Consider the following 19,737-nt stretch of genomic DNA (forward strand, 5'->3'; position numbering starts at 1 on the left):
TTAGCTTATCTCCAAGAAGAAAACAAAACAAAACAAAGAAAAAGCTCTGATGCTTTTAGTCCACTTTTCCCAAATTCCAGATATAGTCAGGAAAAGGAGAAGCATGTCTCTCTTTGCAAAGAGCCTACTCGCTTGTCCTATGGATAAACCAACCGTAGATTTTTTAAAAGCTTATCTTTAATAGCAATATATTTGCAAGGCCAGTGGATGTCAGAATCCGATAGACCTTAATTTGAATCTCAGCTTAATCGCTTACTAGGTGGAGAAATGTCAGTGTCTTAAGTTGTCTAAATGTTAGTTTTGACTTCTCAAAAATGCACATGCTCAGTGATAAACTCTAGTCTTTAGAGACAATTCAAAGCTGTCTTATCCCACTGTCCACTCACTATTCTACCCCTAGAATGGTCTCTGTTGTGAAAGGAAAACAAGATAGAGAGTTATCAAGACAGTGTGGCTATTTTAGAAAGGGATGAGGTTTTATTGTTTTGTTTTGTTTTTGTGAGAAGACAGGATAATAGTAGTAGATGGATGCAGATTGTCGCTTTTGTAGATTCATGTCTCTTGGATCTCTCTTCCTGTCACTCTTCTTTCTTCAATCTCAGGATGCTGGTATGATAGCTGGGCAGGCAAACATCTTCTCTTTGGAAAAATCAAGCAGGAACCAGGGTGAAGTCTAGAGATACATAGCTAGGAATATACCTGCTTTTACCAGCTCCCAGGCAGAGAGCAGTATAGAGACCTGGGGCCAATCTTCACTATAAAGAGCAGATGTGTCTGTAGCATCTTCTGAGCCAATGTCTAATGAGATTTATTATGGTTGCCAATTTCTTAAAAATATGAGAATTCGATATTTTGGCCATCTCTTTCCATCACGAAATCATAATTGTTATTAATAATCACTTCATAGGATTGTTATGGGTGTCACATGAGATGATATAAATATAATTCCTCATTCAGTGCCTAGTAAATAGCACTTACCCATTAAATGTTGCTTGTTAATTTATAAAAATGTTAGTGTTTGGGGTTTGTGGTAATAATTAACTTACTGAAAGTATGAATCAGCAAATCAACTTTGGATTTGTTGTCATTATGTACCACATTTACTATACTTTAGTTCTTTGCAACAGTGAGTTATGGGCTTATCAGGTAATTTAAATTTTCATCTTGGCAATATTTAGCTATTGATATGAATTAAAATGAACACTGAAAAAAAGGACACTTACTTTCTTTGCTAAATTCTTTGGCCAGGTTTTTACACGGTATGTCTTTAAAAGACAAATTAAGTCGCAAAAAGCATGGTGTATTTTAAATCTCAGAGAAAATGTGTGTTTTATCTTAGAAAAAAATCCAAAGGAATAAAAATTATCATTCACCATTGGTTTCTTTTCTGCATTGCATCTTCAAAGGTCTGAAGAAATTAGAAAATAGCTAATGCTGTTTCAGAGAAGAAAGAAAAAGCTACCTTTGCGTTCATAGCTCAACATTAGTTTCTTGTATTGGAGTCTCTCTTTTTCTGATATTGCGTTGTTTGCCTATGTTAAGTCTGAACAAATTTTTTTTGTCTAAATTATATAATCTGCATAGAATTATTTTTAATTTATATTTAAGGTAATATGATCAGGATTATTAAACTTAAATTACTTTTAATAATACCTTTTTTCAAAATTTGGTTTTTGAATTTATTTGCTGGGAGGAGGGTAGAGGGTTGTCATTATATATGACCTTGACTTACCTGCCTAGTGTCCTACTGCACGATGATTCATTTACTGTGAGACTTTAGATGTGTGTGTTCTACTTTAAGAAAACCCAATTTTGTTCATTGGCTATAAAAGATACACCCTGGGTTCAAGGGAGAAGTGAATGAAGTCACTCAATTAATACACAATTCATACTTTTGAAATGAACTCTAAGGTATATCAGAAAGAATGATTCACACATGCATACACACGCACACACACTCATACATTCATTCTATACATGGCACTGTGGGGTCAGAGGTATTTCATAAAGTGAAGGTATTGCTATGTAGCAGTAAATGAAATGTTTGGATAGCCCACATGTTCATAAGGGCACTGCTATTATATCGTGGCTTTCAGAACCTTTATAAACCCTGATATCCCTTCCTTCCTTTTGCAGATGACCTCTCCCGACAGGATGGCAATGATCCCCCAAAAGAATATGATCCTGGGCAATTTGCAGGCCTGCTCCATGGATCCTCTCCAGCCTGTGAGTCGCCTGAAAATCCATTTCACCTCTATGGGAAAACAGAACAATGTGAAAAAGGACAAGATGAAGTCAGTTTGGCAAACAGTCCTTTGCCTTTCAAGCAGTCTCCAATAGAAAATAACTCAGAACCTTTGGTAAAGAAAATTAAACCCAAAGTGGTCAGTAGAACAATTTTTCACAAAAAAAGCAACCAACTCGAAAACCATACCATTGTTGGCACAAGATCAGCCAGGAGTGGATCTCGGAATGGGGACCAGTGGGTTATGAACACAGGGGGATTTGTGGAGAGAGCCTGTACTCTGGGGAGAATAAGGTCATTGCCTAAAGCCTTGATCGACATGCATTTGTCAAAAAGTGTCTCTAAATCTGATTCTGATCTCATTGCCTATCCTTCCAATGAGAAAACATCAAGAGTTAACTGGAGTGAATCTTCCACTGCTGAACACAGTTCTAAAGGGAATTCTGAAAGAACACCATCCTTCACATCGGAATGGGAAGAAGTAAGCTTTATTCTTCTTGCTGTTCATCCTATAAGGCTTTGGAGTCAAGGGAGGTTTGGGGGAAGGATTTTCAGCTTTTTAGCTCTTTCAAAAGCAAGAAAAAAAAAAAGCATACAGCTCCAACTGGAATGAAATGGTTCTGTGGGTAATGCATGGTAATTTCACAGCAAGTATAAAAACAAACACAGTTCCACACATGTGGGTTAATCTATTGTTTCCATAGAAATTGATATCAAGCAGAAGTAATAACTAGCTATGAGGTACAAGAGAATATTCACATCTCATCCTACCAAGCACTGCAGCTGACAAATCGAGAAAAAGCTTGGTATTTTGCTCTGTGCTGTTTTGCTACTTGCCAAACTCTTTGTTAGCTTGTCTCCCTTCTTTAAATTATCTTATATTTTCAGAAAAGCTCCTTAGAATCTTCATAGTAAATAAAGTGTCCTAGCTCTTCTCCAGCCACCATACAATAAACACACATCATTTGATATTTCCCTTTTGCAGCTATCAGGGAAATAAAGAAAAAAAATGTTTGAGGTTCAAATATCACCAATTTAAGTTCTACTTAAAGACAAAGTCTTTAATTTCATACAGTCTCTCTTGGTATTTCATTGTAACACATCACATATTGTCTCTGAAAAGACTGTACCAGTTGGATTAGGTTTAGAAGCACAATAGATCATTATAGTATTTGGAGAACTAGAAATGGATATGGTCTGATAGTGATATTCTGAATTGAGCTATTTGGGAAAATCACTTAATATCTCTGCATCTGTTTCAGGGTGAACAAACTGGGACATTTAAGTAATGCCCATTGTCCTTTCTGAAACCTGCTATCTTATTCAGGTTGCTAACATCAAGAGAGTCATTAAGCCATAAATTGCTATAGCTTAGACAGTCATATCTTCCTTTAAATTCCATACTAGTAGATGGTTATTTTTTCAAGTATAGCCATTTCTTATATTTATTAATTTAGTGAATAACATCTGAAATCCTTTTGTAGAGGCAAGGTTAATTGACATTTAACTTAGATCTTATAATTAAGTTGTTTTCATGCCTAGATGCTGGTGATTGGATGCCAGTAATCAGCTTGTGGCTGGTCAAACCATTTGGTTAGAACTTGCTCCAGGCGGGGCATGGTGGCTCATGCCTGTAATCCCAGCACTTTGGGACGCCGGGGCAGGTAGATAACTTGAGGCCAAGAGTTCAGAAACATCCTGGCCAACATGGCAAAATCCCATCTCTACTAAAAACACAAAAATTATCCAGGTGTGGTGGCACACTCCTGTAATCCCAGCTACTTGGGAGGCTGAGGCACAAGACTCGCTTGGACCTGGGCGGCGGAGGTTGCAGTGAGCTGAGATGGTGCCACTGCACTGTAACCTAGGCAACACAGCGAGATTCTGTCAAAACAAAAAACTTTGCTCCTGTGGCCATGCTCTCCACATCCTGAAACCTGCTCCTTAACCAGTTAGATGAGATGTATGTTCTTAGGCAGAAGAAGAAGCATGCCAGAGAGCAAAGACTTTGTCACGAGTTTATCTACAGTCCTTCTGAGTTTGAAGAATACACAGTTCCTAAATGACCAATCTATCCAAGTAAAAAGTTTATTTCAAGAAACACAAAGAAAAGGCGAGCTAATTTTGAAAGTTTAAGGAAGGGGAACATACTTTACATTTTAATAAAACAATCCGAAAGATGTTTGCTTCCCTTTAAAGATTTCGCTATGCGTCTCTTAACTGTGGAACACTGTGGTAATAACATCAAAAATATTTGCTCCCTTCATTTGAAAGTTATTTTAAAATGCAATGTTAAAAGTGAATGTAACAGTCCATTTAACTGTTTTTTGTTTCTTACAGATAGACAAAATAATGAGTTCCATAGATGTTGGAATCAACAATGAACTTAAAGAGATGAATGGTGAGACCACAAGTAAGGAAACCTTCCTCTACATTATAATGAATAAATGTTCTTAAGGAGTAGTGAGAAAATGATAGGAATCTTTAGATAATTGCATTTTTTTCATTATAACAATAACCACAAATTATTTCCTTCCACTCTCAGATCTAACAACAATGACATATAAGCAACATCAGTTATAAGAATATTGACTTAGCAAGTTGAGAGGATTTTTTCCCATGTGCTATTTTACTATGCCAGTGAAGTTTTTCTTTTTGTTTTTTAGAATTTTTAATAATACTTTTAATTTAAATATATTTCAAACTCTCTGTTGGTTGTCTTTTTTTTATTATTATACTTTAAGTGCTAGGGTACATGTGCACAACATGCAGGTTTGTTACATAAGGATACATGTGCCATGTTGGTTTGCTGCACCCATCAACTCGTCATTTACATTAGGTATTTCTCCTAATGCTATCCCTCCCCCAGCTCCCCACCCCACAAGAGGCCCCTGCATGTGATTTTCCCCGCCCTGTGTCCATGTGTTCTCATTGTTCACTTATGAGTGAGAATATGTGGTGTTTGGTTTTCTGTCCTTGTGACAGTTTGCTAAGAATGATGGTTTCCTGCTTCATTCATGTCCCTGCAAAGGACATGAACTCATCCTTTTTAATGGCTGCATAGTATTCCATGGTGTATATGTGCCACATTTTCTTAATCCAGTCTATCACTGATGGACATTTGGGTTGGTTCCAAGTCTTTGCTATTGTGAATAGTGCCGCAATAAACATACGTGTGCGTGTGTCTTCATAGTAACATGATTTATGATCCTTTAGGTATATACCCAGTAATGGGATGGCTGGGTCAAATGGTATTTCTAGTTCTAGATCCTTGAGGAATTGCCACACTGTCTTCCACAGTGGTTGGTATCTCATTTTGATTTTGATTTGCATTTCTCTGATGACCAGTGACAATGAGCATTTTTTCATGTGTCTGTTGGCTGTATAGATTTCTTCTTTTGAGAAGTGTCTGTTTGTAACCTTTGCCCACTTTTTGATGGGGTTATTTTTTTCTTGTAAATTTGTTTAAGTTCTTTGTAGATTTTGGATATTAGCCCTTTGTCAGATAGGTAGATTGCAAAAATTTTCCCCCATTCTGTTGGTTGCCTTTTCTTTTGCTGTGTGGAATCTCTTTTGTTTAATTAGGTCCCATTTGTCTATTCTGGCTTTTGTTGCCATTGCTTTTGGTGTTTTAGTCATGAAGTCTTTGCCCATGCCTATGTCCTGAATGGTATTGCCTAGGTTTTCTTCTAGGGTTTTTATGGTGTTAGGTCTTACATTAGAGTCATTAAGCCATCTTGAGTTAATTTTTGTATATGGTGTGAGGAAGGGATCCAGTTTCAGCTTTCTACATATGGCTATTCGGTTTTCTCAGCACCATTTATTAAATAGGGAATCCTTTCCCCATTTCTTGTTTTTGTCAGGTTTGTCAAAGATCAGATGGTTGTAGATGTGTGTTGTTATATCTGAGGCCTCTGTTCTGTTCCATTGGTCTATATATCTGTTTTGGTACCAGAACCATGCTGTTTTGGTTACTGTAGCCTTATAGTATAATTTGAAGTCAGATAGCGTGATGCCTCCAGGTTTGTTCTTTTTGCTTAGGATTGTCTTGGCTCTGCAGGCTCTTTTTTGGTTCCACATGAATTGTAAAGTAGTTTTTTCCAATTCTGTGAAGAAAGTCTGTGGCAACTTGATGGGGATAGCATTGAATCTATAAATTACCTTGGGCCGTGTGGCCATTTTCACGATATTGATTCTTCTTTTCCATGAGCATGGAATGTTCTTCCATTTGTTTGTGTTCTCTTTTATTTCATTGAGCAGTGGTTTGTAGTTCTGGTTAAAGAGGTCCTTCACATCCTTTGTAAATTGGATTCCTAGGTATTTTATTCTCTTTGTAGTAATTGTGAATGGGAGTTCACTCACGATTTGACTTTCTGTTTGTCTATTATTGGTGTATAGGAATGCTTGTGATTTTCACACATTGATTTTGTATCCTGAGATTTTGCTGAAGTTGCTTATCAGCTTAAGGAGATTTCGGGCTAAAATGATGGGGTTTTCTAAATATACAATCATATCATCTGCAAACAGAGACAATTTGACTTCCTCTTTTCCTAATTGATTTATTTCATTCTCTTGCCTGATTGCCCTGGCCAGAACTTCCAACACTATTTTGAATAGGAGTGGTGAGAGAGGGCATCGCTGTCTTGTGCCGGTTTTCAAAGGGAATGCTTCCAGTTTTTGCCCATTCAATATGATATTGGCCATGGGTTTGTCATAAATAGCTCTTATTATTTGGAGATACATTCCATCAATACCTAGTTTATTGAGAGTTTTTAGCATGAAGGGCTGTTGAATTTTGTTGAAGGCCTTTTCTGCATCTACTCAGATAATCATGACCTTGTTGGTTCTGTTTATGTGATGGATTATGTTTATTGATTTGCATATGCTGAACCAACCTGGCATCCCAGGGATGAAGCCAACCTGATCATGGTGGATAAGCTTCGTGATTTGCTGCTGGATTCAGTTTGCTAGTATTTTATTGAGGATTTTCACATCGATGTTCATCAGGGATATTGGCATAAAATTCTCTTTTGTTGTGTCTCTGCCAGGCTTTGGTATCAGGATGATGCTGGCCTCAGAAAATGAGTCAGGGAGGATTCCCTCTTTTTCTATTGATTGGAAAAGTTTCAGAAGGAATGGTACCAGTTCCTCTTTGTACTTCTGGTAGAAATTGGCTGTGAATTTGTCTGGTCCTGGACTTTTCTTGTTGCTAGGCTATTTATTATTGCCTCAATTTCAGAACCTGTTATTGGTCTATTCAGAGATTCAGCTTCTTCCCGGTTTAGTCTTGGGAGGGTGTATGTGTCCAGGAATTTATCCATTTCTTCTAGATTTTCTACTTTATTTGCGTAGAGGTGTTTATAGTATTCTCTGATGGTAGTTTGTATGTATTTCTGTGGGATTGGTGGCAATATCCCCTTTGTCATTTTTTATTGCATCTATTTGATTCTTCTCTCTTTTCTTCTTTATTAGTCTTGCTAGCGGTCTATCAATTTTGTTGATCTTTTCAAAAAACCAGCTCCTGGATTCATTGATTTTTTGAAGGTTTTTTGTGTCTTTTTCTCCTTCAATTCTGCTCTGATCTTAATTATTTCTTGTCTTCTGCTAGCTTTTGAATGTGTTTGCTCTTGCTTCTCTAGTTCTTTTAATTGTGATGTTAGCATTTCAATTTTAGATCTTTCCTGCTTTCTCTTGTGGGCATTTAGTGCTATTAAGTTTCCCTCTACACACTGCTTTAAATGTGTTCTAGAGATTCTGCTACATTGTGTCTTTGTTCTCATTGGTTTCAAAGAACATCTTTATTTCTGCCTTAATTTCATTATTTACCCAGTAGTCATTCAGGAGCAAGTTGTTCAGTTTCCAGGTAGTTAATGCAGTTTTGAGTGAGTTTCTTAATCCTGAGTTCAAATTTGTCTGCACTGTGGTCTTAGAGACAGTTTGTTATAATTTCTGTTCTTTTACATTTGCTGAGAAGTGTTTTACTTTCAACTATGCGGTCAATTTTAGAATAAGTGGAATGTGGTGCTGAGAAGATTTGGGGTATGGAGTTCTGCAGATGTCTATTATCGCCTCTTGGTCCAGAGCTGAGTTCAAGTCCTGGATATCCTTGTTAACTTTCTCTCTTATTGATCTGTCTAATATTGGCAGTGGGGTGTTAAAGTTTCCCATTATTATTGTGTGGGAGTCTAAGTCTCTTTGTAGGCCTCTAAGGACTTGCTTTGTGAATCTGGGTACTCCTGTATTGGGTGCATATATATTTAGGATAGTTAGCTCTTGTTGAATTGATCCCTTTACCATTATGTAGTGGCCTTCTTTGTCTCTTTTGATCTTTATTGGTTTAAAGTCTGTTTTATCAGAGACTAGGATTGCAATCCCTGATTTTTTTTTGTTTTCCATTTGCTTGATAGATCTTCCTCCATCCCTTTATTTTGAGCCTATGTGTGTCTTTGCACGTGAGATGGGTCTCCTGAATACAGCACACTGATGGGTCTTGACTCTTTATCCAATTTGCCAGTCTGTGTCTTTTAGTAGGGGCATTTAGCCCATTTACATTTAAGGTTAATACTGTTATCTTTGAATTTGACCCTATCATTATGATCTTAGCTGGTTATTTTGCCTGTTAATTGCACAGTTTCTTCATAGTGTTGATGGTCTTTACAATTTGGCATGTTTTTGCAGTGGCTGATACTGGTTGTTCCTTTCCATGTTTAGTGCTTCCTTCAGGAGCTCTTGTAAGGTAGGCCTGGTGGTGACAAAATCTCTCAGCATTTGCTTGTCTGTAAAGGATTTTATTTCTCCTTCATTTATGAAGCATAATTTGTCTGGATATGAGATTCTGGGTTGAAAATTCTTTTCTTTAAGAATGTTGAATATTGGCCCCCACTCTCTTCTTGCTTGTAATGTTTCTGCCAAGAGATCCACTGTTAGTCTAATGGGCTTCCCTTTGTGGATAACCCAACCTTTCTCTCAGGCTGCTCTTAACATTTTTTCCTTCATTTCAACCTTGTTGAATCTGATGATTATGTGTCTTGGGGTTGCTCTTCTCGAGGAGTATCTTTGTGGTGTTCTCTGTATTTCCTGAATTTGAATGTTGGCCTGCCTTGCTAGATTAGGGAAGTTCTCCTAGATAATATCCTGAAGAGTGTTTTCTAACTTGGTTCCATTCTCCCCGTCACTTTCTGATACACCAATCAAGTGTATATTTGGTCTTTTCACATAGTCCCATATTTCTTGGAGGCTTTGTTCATTTCTTTTCACTCTTTTTTCTCTAATCTTGTCTTCTTGCTTTATTTCATTAATTTGATCTTCGATCACTGGTATCCTTTCTTCCACTTGATCAAATTGGCTATTGATGCTTGTGCATGCATCATGAAGTTCTTGTGCTTTGGTTTTCAGCTCCATCAGGTCATTTAAAGTCTTCTGTACACTGTTTATTCTAGTTAGCCATTTGTCTAACCTTTTTTCAAGGTTTTTAGCTTCCTTGAGATGGGTTGGAACATGCTCCTTTAGCTCAGAGGAGTTTGTTATTACCGATCTTCTGAAGCCTACTTCTGTCAACTCATCAAACTCATTCTCTGTCCAATTTTGTTCCCTTGCTGGCGAGGAGCTGAAATCCTTTGGAGGAGAAGAGGCATTCTGGTTTTTGGAATTTTCAGCTTTCCTGCTCTGGTTTCTCCCCATTTTTGTGGTTTTATCTGCCTTTGGTCTTTGATGTGGTGACCTATACAGATGGGGTTTTGGTGTGGATGTCCTTTTTGTTGGTGTAGATGCTATTCCTTTCTGTTTATTAGTTTTCCTTTTAACAGTCAAGCCCCGCAGCTGCAGGTCTGTTGGAGTTTGCTGGAGGCCCACTCTAGACCCTGTTGGCCTGGGTATCACTAGTGGAGGCTGCAGAACAGCAAATATTGCTGCCTGATCCTTCCTCTGGAAGCTTTGTCCCAGAGGAGCACCCACCTCTTTGAGGTGTCCTTTTGCCCCTACTGGGAGGTGTCTCCTGGTCAGGCTACACAGGGGTCAGGGACCTGCTTGAGGAGGCAGTCTGTCTGTTCTTGGAGCTCAAATGCTGTGCTGAGAGAACCACTGCTCTCTTCAGAGCTGTCAGACAGGGACATTTGAGTCTGCAGAAACTGTCTGCTGCCTTTTGTTCTGCTATGCCCTTCCCCCAGAGGTGGAATCTAGTGAGGCAGTAGGCCTTGCAGAGCTGCGGTGGGCTCCACCCAGTTGGAGCTTCCCGGCGGCTTTGTTCACACTGTGAGCTACTCAAGCCTCAACAATGATGGATTCCCCTCCCCCCGTCAAGCTGCAGCATTGCATGTTGATCTCAGATTGCTGCGCTAGCAGTGAGCAAGGCTCCATGGGTGTGGGACCCGCCGAGCCAGGCAAGGGAAGGTATCTCCTGGTCTGCCGGTTGCTAAGACTGTGGGAAAAGTGCAGTATTTGATCAGGAGTGTACCATTTCTCCAGGTACAGTCTGTCACAGCTTCCCTTGGCTAGGAAAGGGAAATCCCCCCACCCCTTGTACTTCCTGGGTGAGGCAACACCCTGCCCTGCTTCAGCTCACCCTCTGTGGGCTGCACCCACTGTCCAACCAATCTCAATGAGATGAACCAGGTACCTCAGTTGGAAATGCAGAAATCACCCATCTTCTGCATTGATCTCACTGGGAGCTGCAGACCGGAGCTCTTCCTATTTAGCCATCTTGGACACCAGTGAAGTTTTTCTACGTGCTAGGCATGTGCCTGTAGTCCCAGGTACTCGGGAGGCTGAGGCCAGAGGATTGCTAGAGCATAGGTGTTTGAGACCAGCCTTGGCAAGATAGTGAGACCCTGTCTTCAAATATGTATATATATAGACACACATGCACACACACAAAGTTTCCACTTTATGTAGAGCTCAGTATGAAACACTTCAAAGCATTAAAGAATCTGATTACTTAATACACTAATATTTCTGATTCAGTGAAACATTCACCTGACCAAAATGATTCACAACTTCTGCTAAGTTGTGGGCTCCAATTTGGCAAGAACTGTGTGTTAATCATCTTTATGTATCCCATAATACTTAGCAGACTATTTCACAAATAGTTGGTTTTGCAATCACTATTTTATATATTACTCTTGCTAAGTATTATTTTCTTCCCTACAACTAAAGTTCAGAGCAGAAGTGGAAGGCCATATCAGATCCAAATCTATTCATTTTTCTTGTTTGAGTTTTGTAGCCGATAACAGAGGTATTTGCATTACTTCAGTATTGACACCAAATGTGTGTGGAGCCCCCAGACACACACACACATACACACACACACACACACACACACATATACATATATATGTATATAGCTGGGCCTATACAGCTGGGTATAATGACTATTTTAGTGTAAGGCAGGCACAGTTGAAAAGTATGTGAATTTTGTGACAAACACACAGGAACACACCCCAAACAAAAAAGCCTGGTGATTCATTTTGATATTCTCAGTTGACATATTTGAAAAGTTATGAAAGGACCCCAAATCTTACCATCTTTGCAATTTTCTTCTTTTTTAACTTTTATTTTATGTTCAGAGATACAAGTATGTTTGCTGCATAGGTAAACTTGTATCATGGAGGTTTGTTGTCCAGATTATTTCATCACCCAGGTATTAAGCCTAGTACCCATTATTTTTCCTGACTCTCTCCCTCCTCCCACCCTCCATCCTCCAAAAGACCTCAGTGTACATTGTTCCCCTCTGTGTGTCCATGTGTTCTCGTCATTTAGCTCCCACTTATAAGTGAGAAGATGCAGAATTTGGTTTTCTGTTCCTGTGTTAGTTTGCTAAAGATAGCGGTCTCCAGCTCCATCCATGTCCCTGCAAAGGATATAATCTCATTCTTTTTAATGGACAAGCTGGAAGCATTCTCCTTGAAAATCAGCACAAGACAAGCATGCCCTCCCTATTCCTATTCAACGTAGTATCAGAAGTTCTGGCCAGTGCAATCAGGCAAGAGAAAGAAATAAAGGGTATCTGCTATGGTTTGGCTGTGTTCCCACCCAAATCTCATCTTGAATTGTAATCCTGATATGTCAAGGGAGGGACCTAGTGGGAGGTGATTGGATCATGGGGGTGGTTCCCCGAATGCTGTTTTCGTGATAGCGGGTGAGTTCTCATGAGACCTGATGGTCTTAAAGTGTGGCAATTCCCCCTTTACTGTCTCTCTCTCCTGCTGCCATGTAAGATGTGCCTTGCTTCCCGTTTGCCTTCTGCCATGATTGTAAGTTTCCTGAGGCCTCCTCAGCCATGCGAAACTGCGAGTCAGTTAAACCTCTTTTCTTTATAAATAACCCAGTCTCAGGTAGTATCTTTACAGCAGTGTGAAAAACGGACGAATACAGCATCCAAATAGGAAGAGAGGAAGTCAAACTATCCCTGTTTGCAGATGGCATGATCCTATATCTAGAAAACCCAATAGTATTATCCTTGCAGTTTTGTACTGAAGCAAAACTGAATGAACTACCTGCATCATTACAACTGCTAACATGAGGGAATTTTTCTCAAAATGTGGTCTACAAATCACTTGCATCAGAATCGCTTCCAGCACTGGTGAAAAATGAAGATTCCTCGGCTCCATGCTACTAAATCAGTATTTCTGGAGGCAGAGCTCAACAAATATGCCTTTTAAACAAGCAATCCAAGTGACTCTTAAGACCAGGAAAGTTGGAGAATGATTGCTTTATGGTGGATTGGCCTGGGTGGCTAGGAAGTAACATTGCAATCACTAAAAAGAATATGCAGGTCTAAGTGACACCCTGGTAGGAATACCTTGCTTGTTTCTCTTATGTTGGAACAAGTGAGAAGTTATTCTAACTCGGCTGGGCCCCATGTTAATTAAGTGATAATTTTTAAAAAGCTCAAGCAATACTTTTTTTCTGAGATACAGGTTTGCATTAGATTTTAAAACTGAAAAATTAAGAAACAATTCTCAAAATTTCATACATATGTTTAGTGACCCAAGTATGATATTAGCTCCAAGATAGACTATGTAGCCAGTTCTCTCACATAGAAATGCTGACAAACACTGAGGACTTTGCCAAAACCCAACGAACCAGCCTAGCAACATATGTTGCCACATAATTCTTTCAGGCCTGCTTACAGAATAATTTCAGGGATATTGTAAGAATACAGATCTTTGATTGATGTGAAGGTAAGAATTTCTTTTCTTATCAACTTTACTCATTCTATCTTTATTCAAAGATAGAGTGGCTGCCCAGTGTGATAGTAAGTTCCTCAGTACTGAGGATATTCAAGCTAGGAGTGCTTCTGTGCTGGAACGGTGTTTCGTGCATGAAGTCCACAGCTAGACTTAGATAACATTGGACATTAATGTTCTAAAATTCTTCAAACATATAGTGCCATTGAACCATACAAATATGATAAACATGATTATTGAAAGTAAAAATAAATGTTAAAAGTGCCACTTGGACAAAGCTGCCACTTAAGGGCATTTTAGTGGTAAACAAATTCACAAATTATTTCTTCTTAATTCTCTTTCTACCTATCATATTGCCATCCTACCTACTGCCTTTATTTATCATTTTTCTACAATGGTAGTTAAAATGAAAGTGGAGACTCAGTCCCCAAAGAATCATTATTATTAACAGAGGCTGGCCCTGTGTGTGCCTCAGTTTTTACCCCTTCCTCACACACTACTTCTGTGCCAAGTGATTGACATGGCATGTACCATCCCACTTGGCCATTAGGCTAGTTGTGAATTACAGTTTTGGTGAGTTGCAGTTTTTTCCTTCTCAAGGCTAGGTTTAATTAGAGGTGCCATAAACAACTGTGAAAATGGCATTCCACAAGTAATATTTTGGGTACTGAGTGTGGTTGGCAAATCACACAGTAAAAAAAAAGTCAGACAGACATGAATTCAAATCTTGGCTCTGTTATTTACCAGCTGCTCGATCTTAGGCGACTTACTCAGTTTCCCCATTGACAGAAATGAGAATACTAATAGAGGATGATTGTAGAGATGCACGATGGCGTATACATAAAAGTCTAACATATGTAGATATATATTAAATGTTATCTCTCACTTTGTCCTATTGTGATGCAGACATTGTGTTTGCTGCTGTGGTCATACCAAGATAAATACACATAAGCCCTGTCTTTAAGAATCTTAGAATGTCAGCTGATCTTACAATCTTAATGTTAAATTCACTGTATTCCCAGGAATTGTTGTGGTGTGTCAGTTGGAATACAGGTCATAATAAACGCACCAGTCAGTTGGTACCAGAGAAGAGCCATTACTAAAAGACAGCATAAAATTCCAGAGTACCCTGGCAAAGATAGAAGAAAAGTCTAATACACATTGATTTAAGTGGTCTAAGTTATTTTGATGAAATCTGATCATACTGTTTTTGCTTGACAATTGGGAAGGGACAGGCAATGAAATCAATGGGAGGTAAATTTAAAATGAGCAGGAGCAAACACCGTTTTGCATAGTATGTGTTGTCTATCTGCAAAATTTTGCTTTGGAAGGATACTGAGTCCAGTGCTATGCCTGGCTTTAACAGAGCTGTGTAGTTTTTTGAACATTTATGTTTGTTGCTTAAGACCTCATAAGACAATGGGGAGAATAAAATCTTAAGCAACGGAGATGAAGGATCGAAGGTCAGCATTACATTTGGATGCTTTTGTCCATTTTGTCTCAGCATTTTTGTTTGCTCTCCCCACCCCTACACATTTCTAATGTCAGATATTTTATAAACAAAATATTTATTGGATCAGGAAAAGATTTGGAGGTCTCTCATCTTTATTCCTATAAATATGAACCCACTCGACGTTTGAGCAGTCTCTATGGGTCATCAACTAGTTTTCCTAATAGAAATCAGTTTCCTCTTTTTCCTCCCACCCCAATTTTCTCAGCAATTATATAGTAGTTTGAAACTTACCCAGCAACATCAACTGTCCAGGACTAAGACAGAAATAAGAGTAAATATAATTTCCTGAATTTGTTCGAGGTCAGTCCTTTTGATTCTAAGAACTTATTAATTCATAAGTTTTACAAACAACACTTCTATTTTCCCACTTGAAATCAGACTCAAATGCCAAACAAATCAGTATTGGTGTAGGATTCAATTATATTCAATGCCTCATATTGTGTAGAATACCCTGTTCTTTGGCAAAGCTGGATATGTGATGTGATAATATATTCTACATCATCATGCACCCTCAGGTTTGCATTTTTAGAATCCTTTCAGATAACAGGTTTTGAAGTTAGATGAACCTGGTCTCAAGTCCCAGCTTTGCAATTTCTGACCTCCCTGATGTCAACTTCCTCACCTAGAAACTCAGATTTTTAATAACCACCCTATAAGACTGTAGCAAGATTAAATTATAGACTGTACTACTACAGTTTAGGTATCCCTTATCTGAAATGCTTGTGACCGGAAGTGTTTCAGATTTCAATTATTTTTGGATTTGGAATGTTTGCATATGTATAATGAAATATCTTGGAGTTGGGACCCAAATCTAAACATGAAATTCATTTGTTATTTATATACACCTTCTATACAAAGCATGAATGTAATTTTATGCAATATTTTTAATAATTTCATGCACAAAACAAAATTTTGACTGTATTTTGACTGTGACTTGTCAAAATACAGTCAAAATTTTCTACTTGTGGTGTCATGTAGGTGTTCAAAAAATTCAGATTTGGGAGCATTTCGGATTTCAGATTTGCAGGTTGGGAATGCTCAACTTTATAGCCTGAAACATAGCTGGTAATTCATAAATATAATTTTCTTGCCTTTTTAGCAGAGTATGCGTGGCTTCTCTTTCTCATTAGAGTGCATGCTCCACAGAAAGATGCTTGGGAAACCTTGCTTATCTTTTGATCACTGAGGATTGTAGTTAAGGTATAATTACTCATATTCTAAGTTGCTTTCATGTGGAATCTTTTCTGAAGTTTTATTTTTTTAACCATTGTCATTGTAATCATAAGAAAGTGCTTTCAAGTTAGGAAATTTACCACCTTCACTGGAACTACTTCAAATACTCAAACTTTTCTAAGAATCAGGTTGAAGATCTTCTTGATGGGATGGAGGATCACTTAAGTAAAGTGGAGGCAGTAATTGGCTCCACAGGACATGCTTGTCATTACACAAGAGCAAACATGCAGAGTAATCAAGTGCTCAGGCTTCACAATACAAGGGTGACAGATAATCTTATAAACACCCTCCTATTTCTAAAGCGGTTTTAATAATCTTATGTTACATTGAACAGACTGCAAGATATATGGACTATATTGGATTAATCTCAAGTGCATTCGTATAAAAATAGTTAAGTAGTTAAAATGTATTTTTAAGGCTGGCATTTTCTTCTTATACTTAAGGTTAAATTGTATTCATTTGTCAATATATAAATGCCGTCTAGATTTTAATTATAAATGAAAGCTATTAAAATTAATTCCTAAGGAATTTTATTATAGGATACATTGTCTATATTGGATAGATAAAGCATAGTTCTTAGACAGTTTGCTGGAAAATACATAGCTCTGAAATCAGTGGCTAACACTCATCCTACAGCCTTGTTTTCTAAGCTTTTGCTTCTCTTCCTCCTGGGATCTGAGGGGCAGGTCACAGTTCAGAGTCCCTCACAGCAGCAGAGACCCACCCATAGAGAGTTTCTAGGACTTTAGGAACTCACTAAGGCAGAGTAAATGCTCTCCGGCTTCCTGATCCAAGCTCCTCTTTCCCTGGGTCTGCAGGAACAGGGAGAGCTCATATGTCCCTTTCTCCTAAAAGAGCCTCTTCCTAAGTAGAGGAGAGCAAACATCTTCACAGGCCTGGAAACTGCTCCTGCCTAATGTCTGGGTTGCTTTCAAGCCCCTCATGTTTGCTTATATAGCTCTGGGTCTGCATCAGGAGGTACTTTGTCACCAATGCATCTGATAGCTATCCTCCTAAGTGGCAATATCACCCGCCAAATTCTAGGGAAACTTTTTTTTAAAAAATGTATTTACAATCTCCTTATTACAGAACTAAAAAAAAAGGATGCTAAAATGTACTCTATTCTTAACTGTGTATCAGATGATGTGCAGTTTACTACTGTCAACATTTTTTATATTCAATTCTCAAAACAAGTCACTCAGTGAAGTATTATTATGCCCATTTTATAGATGAAGAAGAGCTCAGAAAAATAAGTAGCTTGTTGACTTCTCAGCTGCTTCAAACCCTGCTTTTTCTTTTCTTGAAGTCCATACTCCTTTCAATAAAATATGCTGCTGACATAGAATAACAGAAGCTAGTCCATTTCTTCTTTCTGTTAGGTTAAATCATACAGACATGCACTAAAGAGAGCCATCTGAGGGGGTGTAAGTAGAGAACCAGCCTTCTTCTTAGCAAAGCATAACTACCAGCGTGGAAGGCTTTAGCTAACACCCCACAGCCCTCCCAAAACACGGGCCACATGGTCATGTATGTAAATGAGTCACAGCCCTGAACATATCCTATGTCCCAAAAGTGAATGCACAAACTCTAATGACGACCTGGGTTTCACTTATTTTCAGAGGAGGAATTTTCCTTGCCTCCAGTCATATTCTTTGTTCCATGAACTGTTAAATTTCACATAAAAGCTTTTCTGAAATGCTTTGCAATAGGCATATTATATTTTTGATTTTTATTTCTTTTTACAGTACTATTTTTAATAGAAGCAACTGGGGAAGGTGGGTAGTAGAATACATTAGCACACAAGCACACTATTTTATCTAAATCAAGAGAGGATTTATTTTTATTATTATTTTATATAACATTTTACTGACTTTTTTTCAGATAGATTAAATCTAAGGAATCACTTAATAATAGGATACCCATGTAAAAATGTGAATTTCAGTAATTGTTAGGCTAGCATGTGCTAACTAATCTTTATCAAGAGATGTTGTTTAATCAAACGATTGTGTTCTTAGCACCACAGACGCTAAAATGTATTTGGCACCATACATTCTAACTAGTGCTTAAAAGCAAAAATAACATGCATAATACAAATTTTGGTCTTTCAAATACCGCTGAGATTCTCTAGTATTCTAAAATTAGAGATAATGTTCATATGTGATACTTGGTTTCCCTTAAGTGTAAAATAGTTGAGTATTATTCTGTGGTCTAATATTTGCTTATGATGTATCAATGGTTTAAAAATGGTACAGTTTTCAATTCAACAAAATATCTAACCCTCTAGAAGAGGCCTAGAGAGATGAGCAAATGAAATCGTCCATTAGCAGTGGAGTATTTTTCATGTCTCTGATATATGATCAACCAACATCAACTAACATCTGCTAACATACTTCCCATGATGATAAGCTCACTGCTTCCAGAGATAATATTTTCTATCACTGAGACACTCAAGTTGTTGAAAACTTATTTTGTTGAGTCAAAAGTGTGTCACCTAGGTTTGAATACTCACTATATCAATTATTGGCAGTGTCACCTTGTGCAAATCATTTCATCAGTCTGAATTTCACTTCTTCATATGGAAAACAGCTATAATAAATAATATCTACTTTCTTCAATATTATTGGGAGGCTCTAATTAATGAGGAAGTAGTTAACTACATTCCTGGTACATAGTAGATCTTAACAGATGACTTTTATTTTCCTTGGACTTCTCTTTTCTTTTCCATTTATTATTTTCTTAAAAGAAAAATTTTTCCAAACTATGGATAATGATTTCTTATTTCCGGTATATATATAAGTGTCTTGAGGGTAGGAATGATGCTTACTTGATAGAATATACCCCTTGCACATTCACAATAAAGCTAGAAAACACTTGCAAAAGTCTTCTTTGTAGACACTTAAAAAATACTAATTGTATGGCTTCCATATAATTGTTAGTGCATTTTATCAAATCTACGATTAGTGACCTCATACCAGCAACAGAAGAAGAAGTAAAAGTAATTGGAAGTAATTTGTAAGATAAATAGTAGATTTTTGTAAGTCATACCTCATCATAAAGATGGTTTTTAGATACAAATTTATTTTCCCAAAATATAATGAAGAATTAAGTGACCAGTGTAGGTCACTTACCCAGGAGAAAAACTTTGTATCTGTTTTTGGTTGATTCTATGGTCTTCTGTTCTAATAGCAAAGGAATTGTCATCTACTAGTGTTTTTGATACTCAAGTGTAAACTTCCAGGGAGTTAGGAAAAGAAATATTTTATAATTAAATATCACATATAGGAATATATCCTAAGGAAGCAATTGAACAAGAGCAAAAAATGCACATATGAAGATGTTCATTTCGGCATTGTTTATGGTTGTTTAAAAAATAGAATCAAATCAAATGACCATTAATAGAAAATTTAAAAAATAAATTACAATAATTCCTGATGATAAAATGTTAAACACCTAATTTAAAATGACATTGTATCTATATGTATTACCATAGAAATATAGCCATGATTTGTTACTAAATGAAAGCAGATAATAAAGTAAGATATTAGCCATTTTTGAATACACAT

General features: G+C 37.5%; 1 protein-coding gene across 15 annotated transcripts in view; it reads left to right on the forward strand.

Moving 5' to 3' along the window:
- Positions 1-19,737, forward strand: part of ANKS1B (ankyrin repeat and sterile alpha motif domain containing 1B) — a 1,250,661-nt gene that overhangs the window by 718,746 nt on the left and 512,178 nt on the right. For all 15 annotated transcript variants that reach the window (XM_030819772.1, XM_030819768.1, XM_030819762.1 and 12 more), the window contains 2 exons: positions 2,137-2,726; positions 4,586-4,658. In XM_030819772.1, coding sequence (XP_030675632.1) covers positions 2,137-2,726; positions 4,586-4,658 — 663 coding nt within the window. The remainder of the gene's footprint in view (positions 1-2,136; positions 2,727-4,585; positions 4,659-19,737) is intronic.

Source organism: Nomascus leucogenys, chromosome 10 (assembly GCF_006542625.1).
Source record: "Nomascus leucogenys isolate Asia chromosome 10, Asia_NLE_v1, whole genome shotgun sequence".
NCBI classification, from domain to species: Eukaryota; Metazoa; Chordata; class Mammalia; order Primates; family Hylobatidae; genus Nomascus; species Nomascus leucogenys.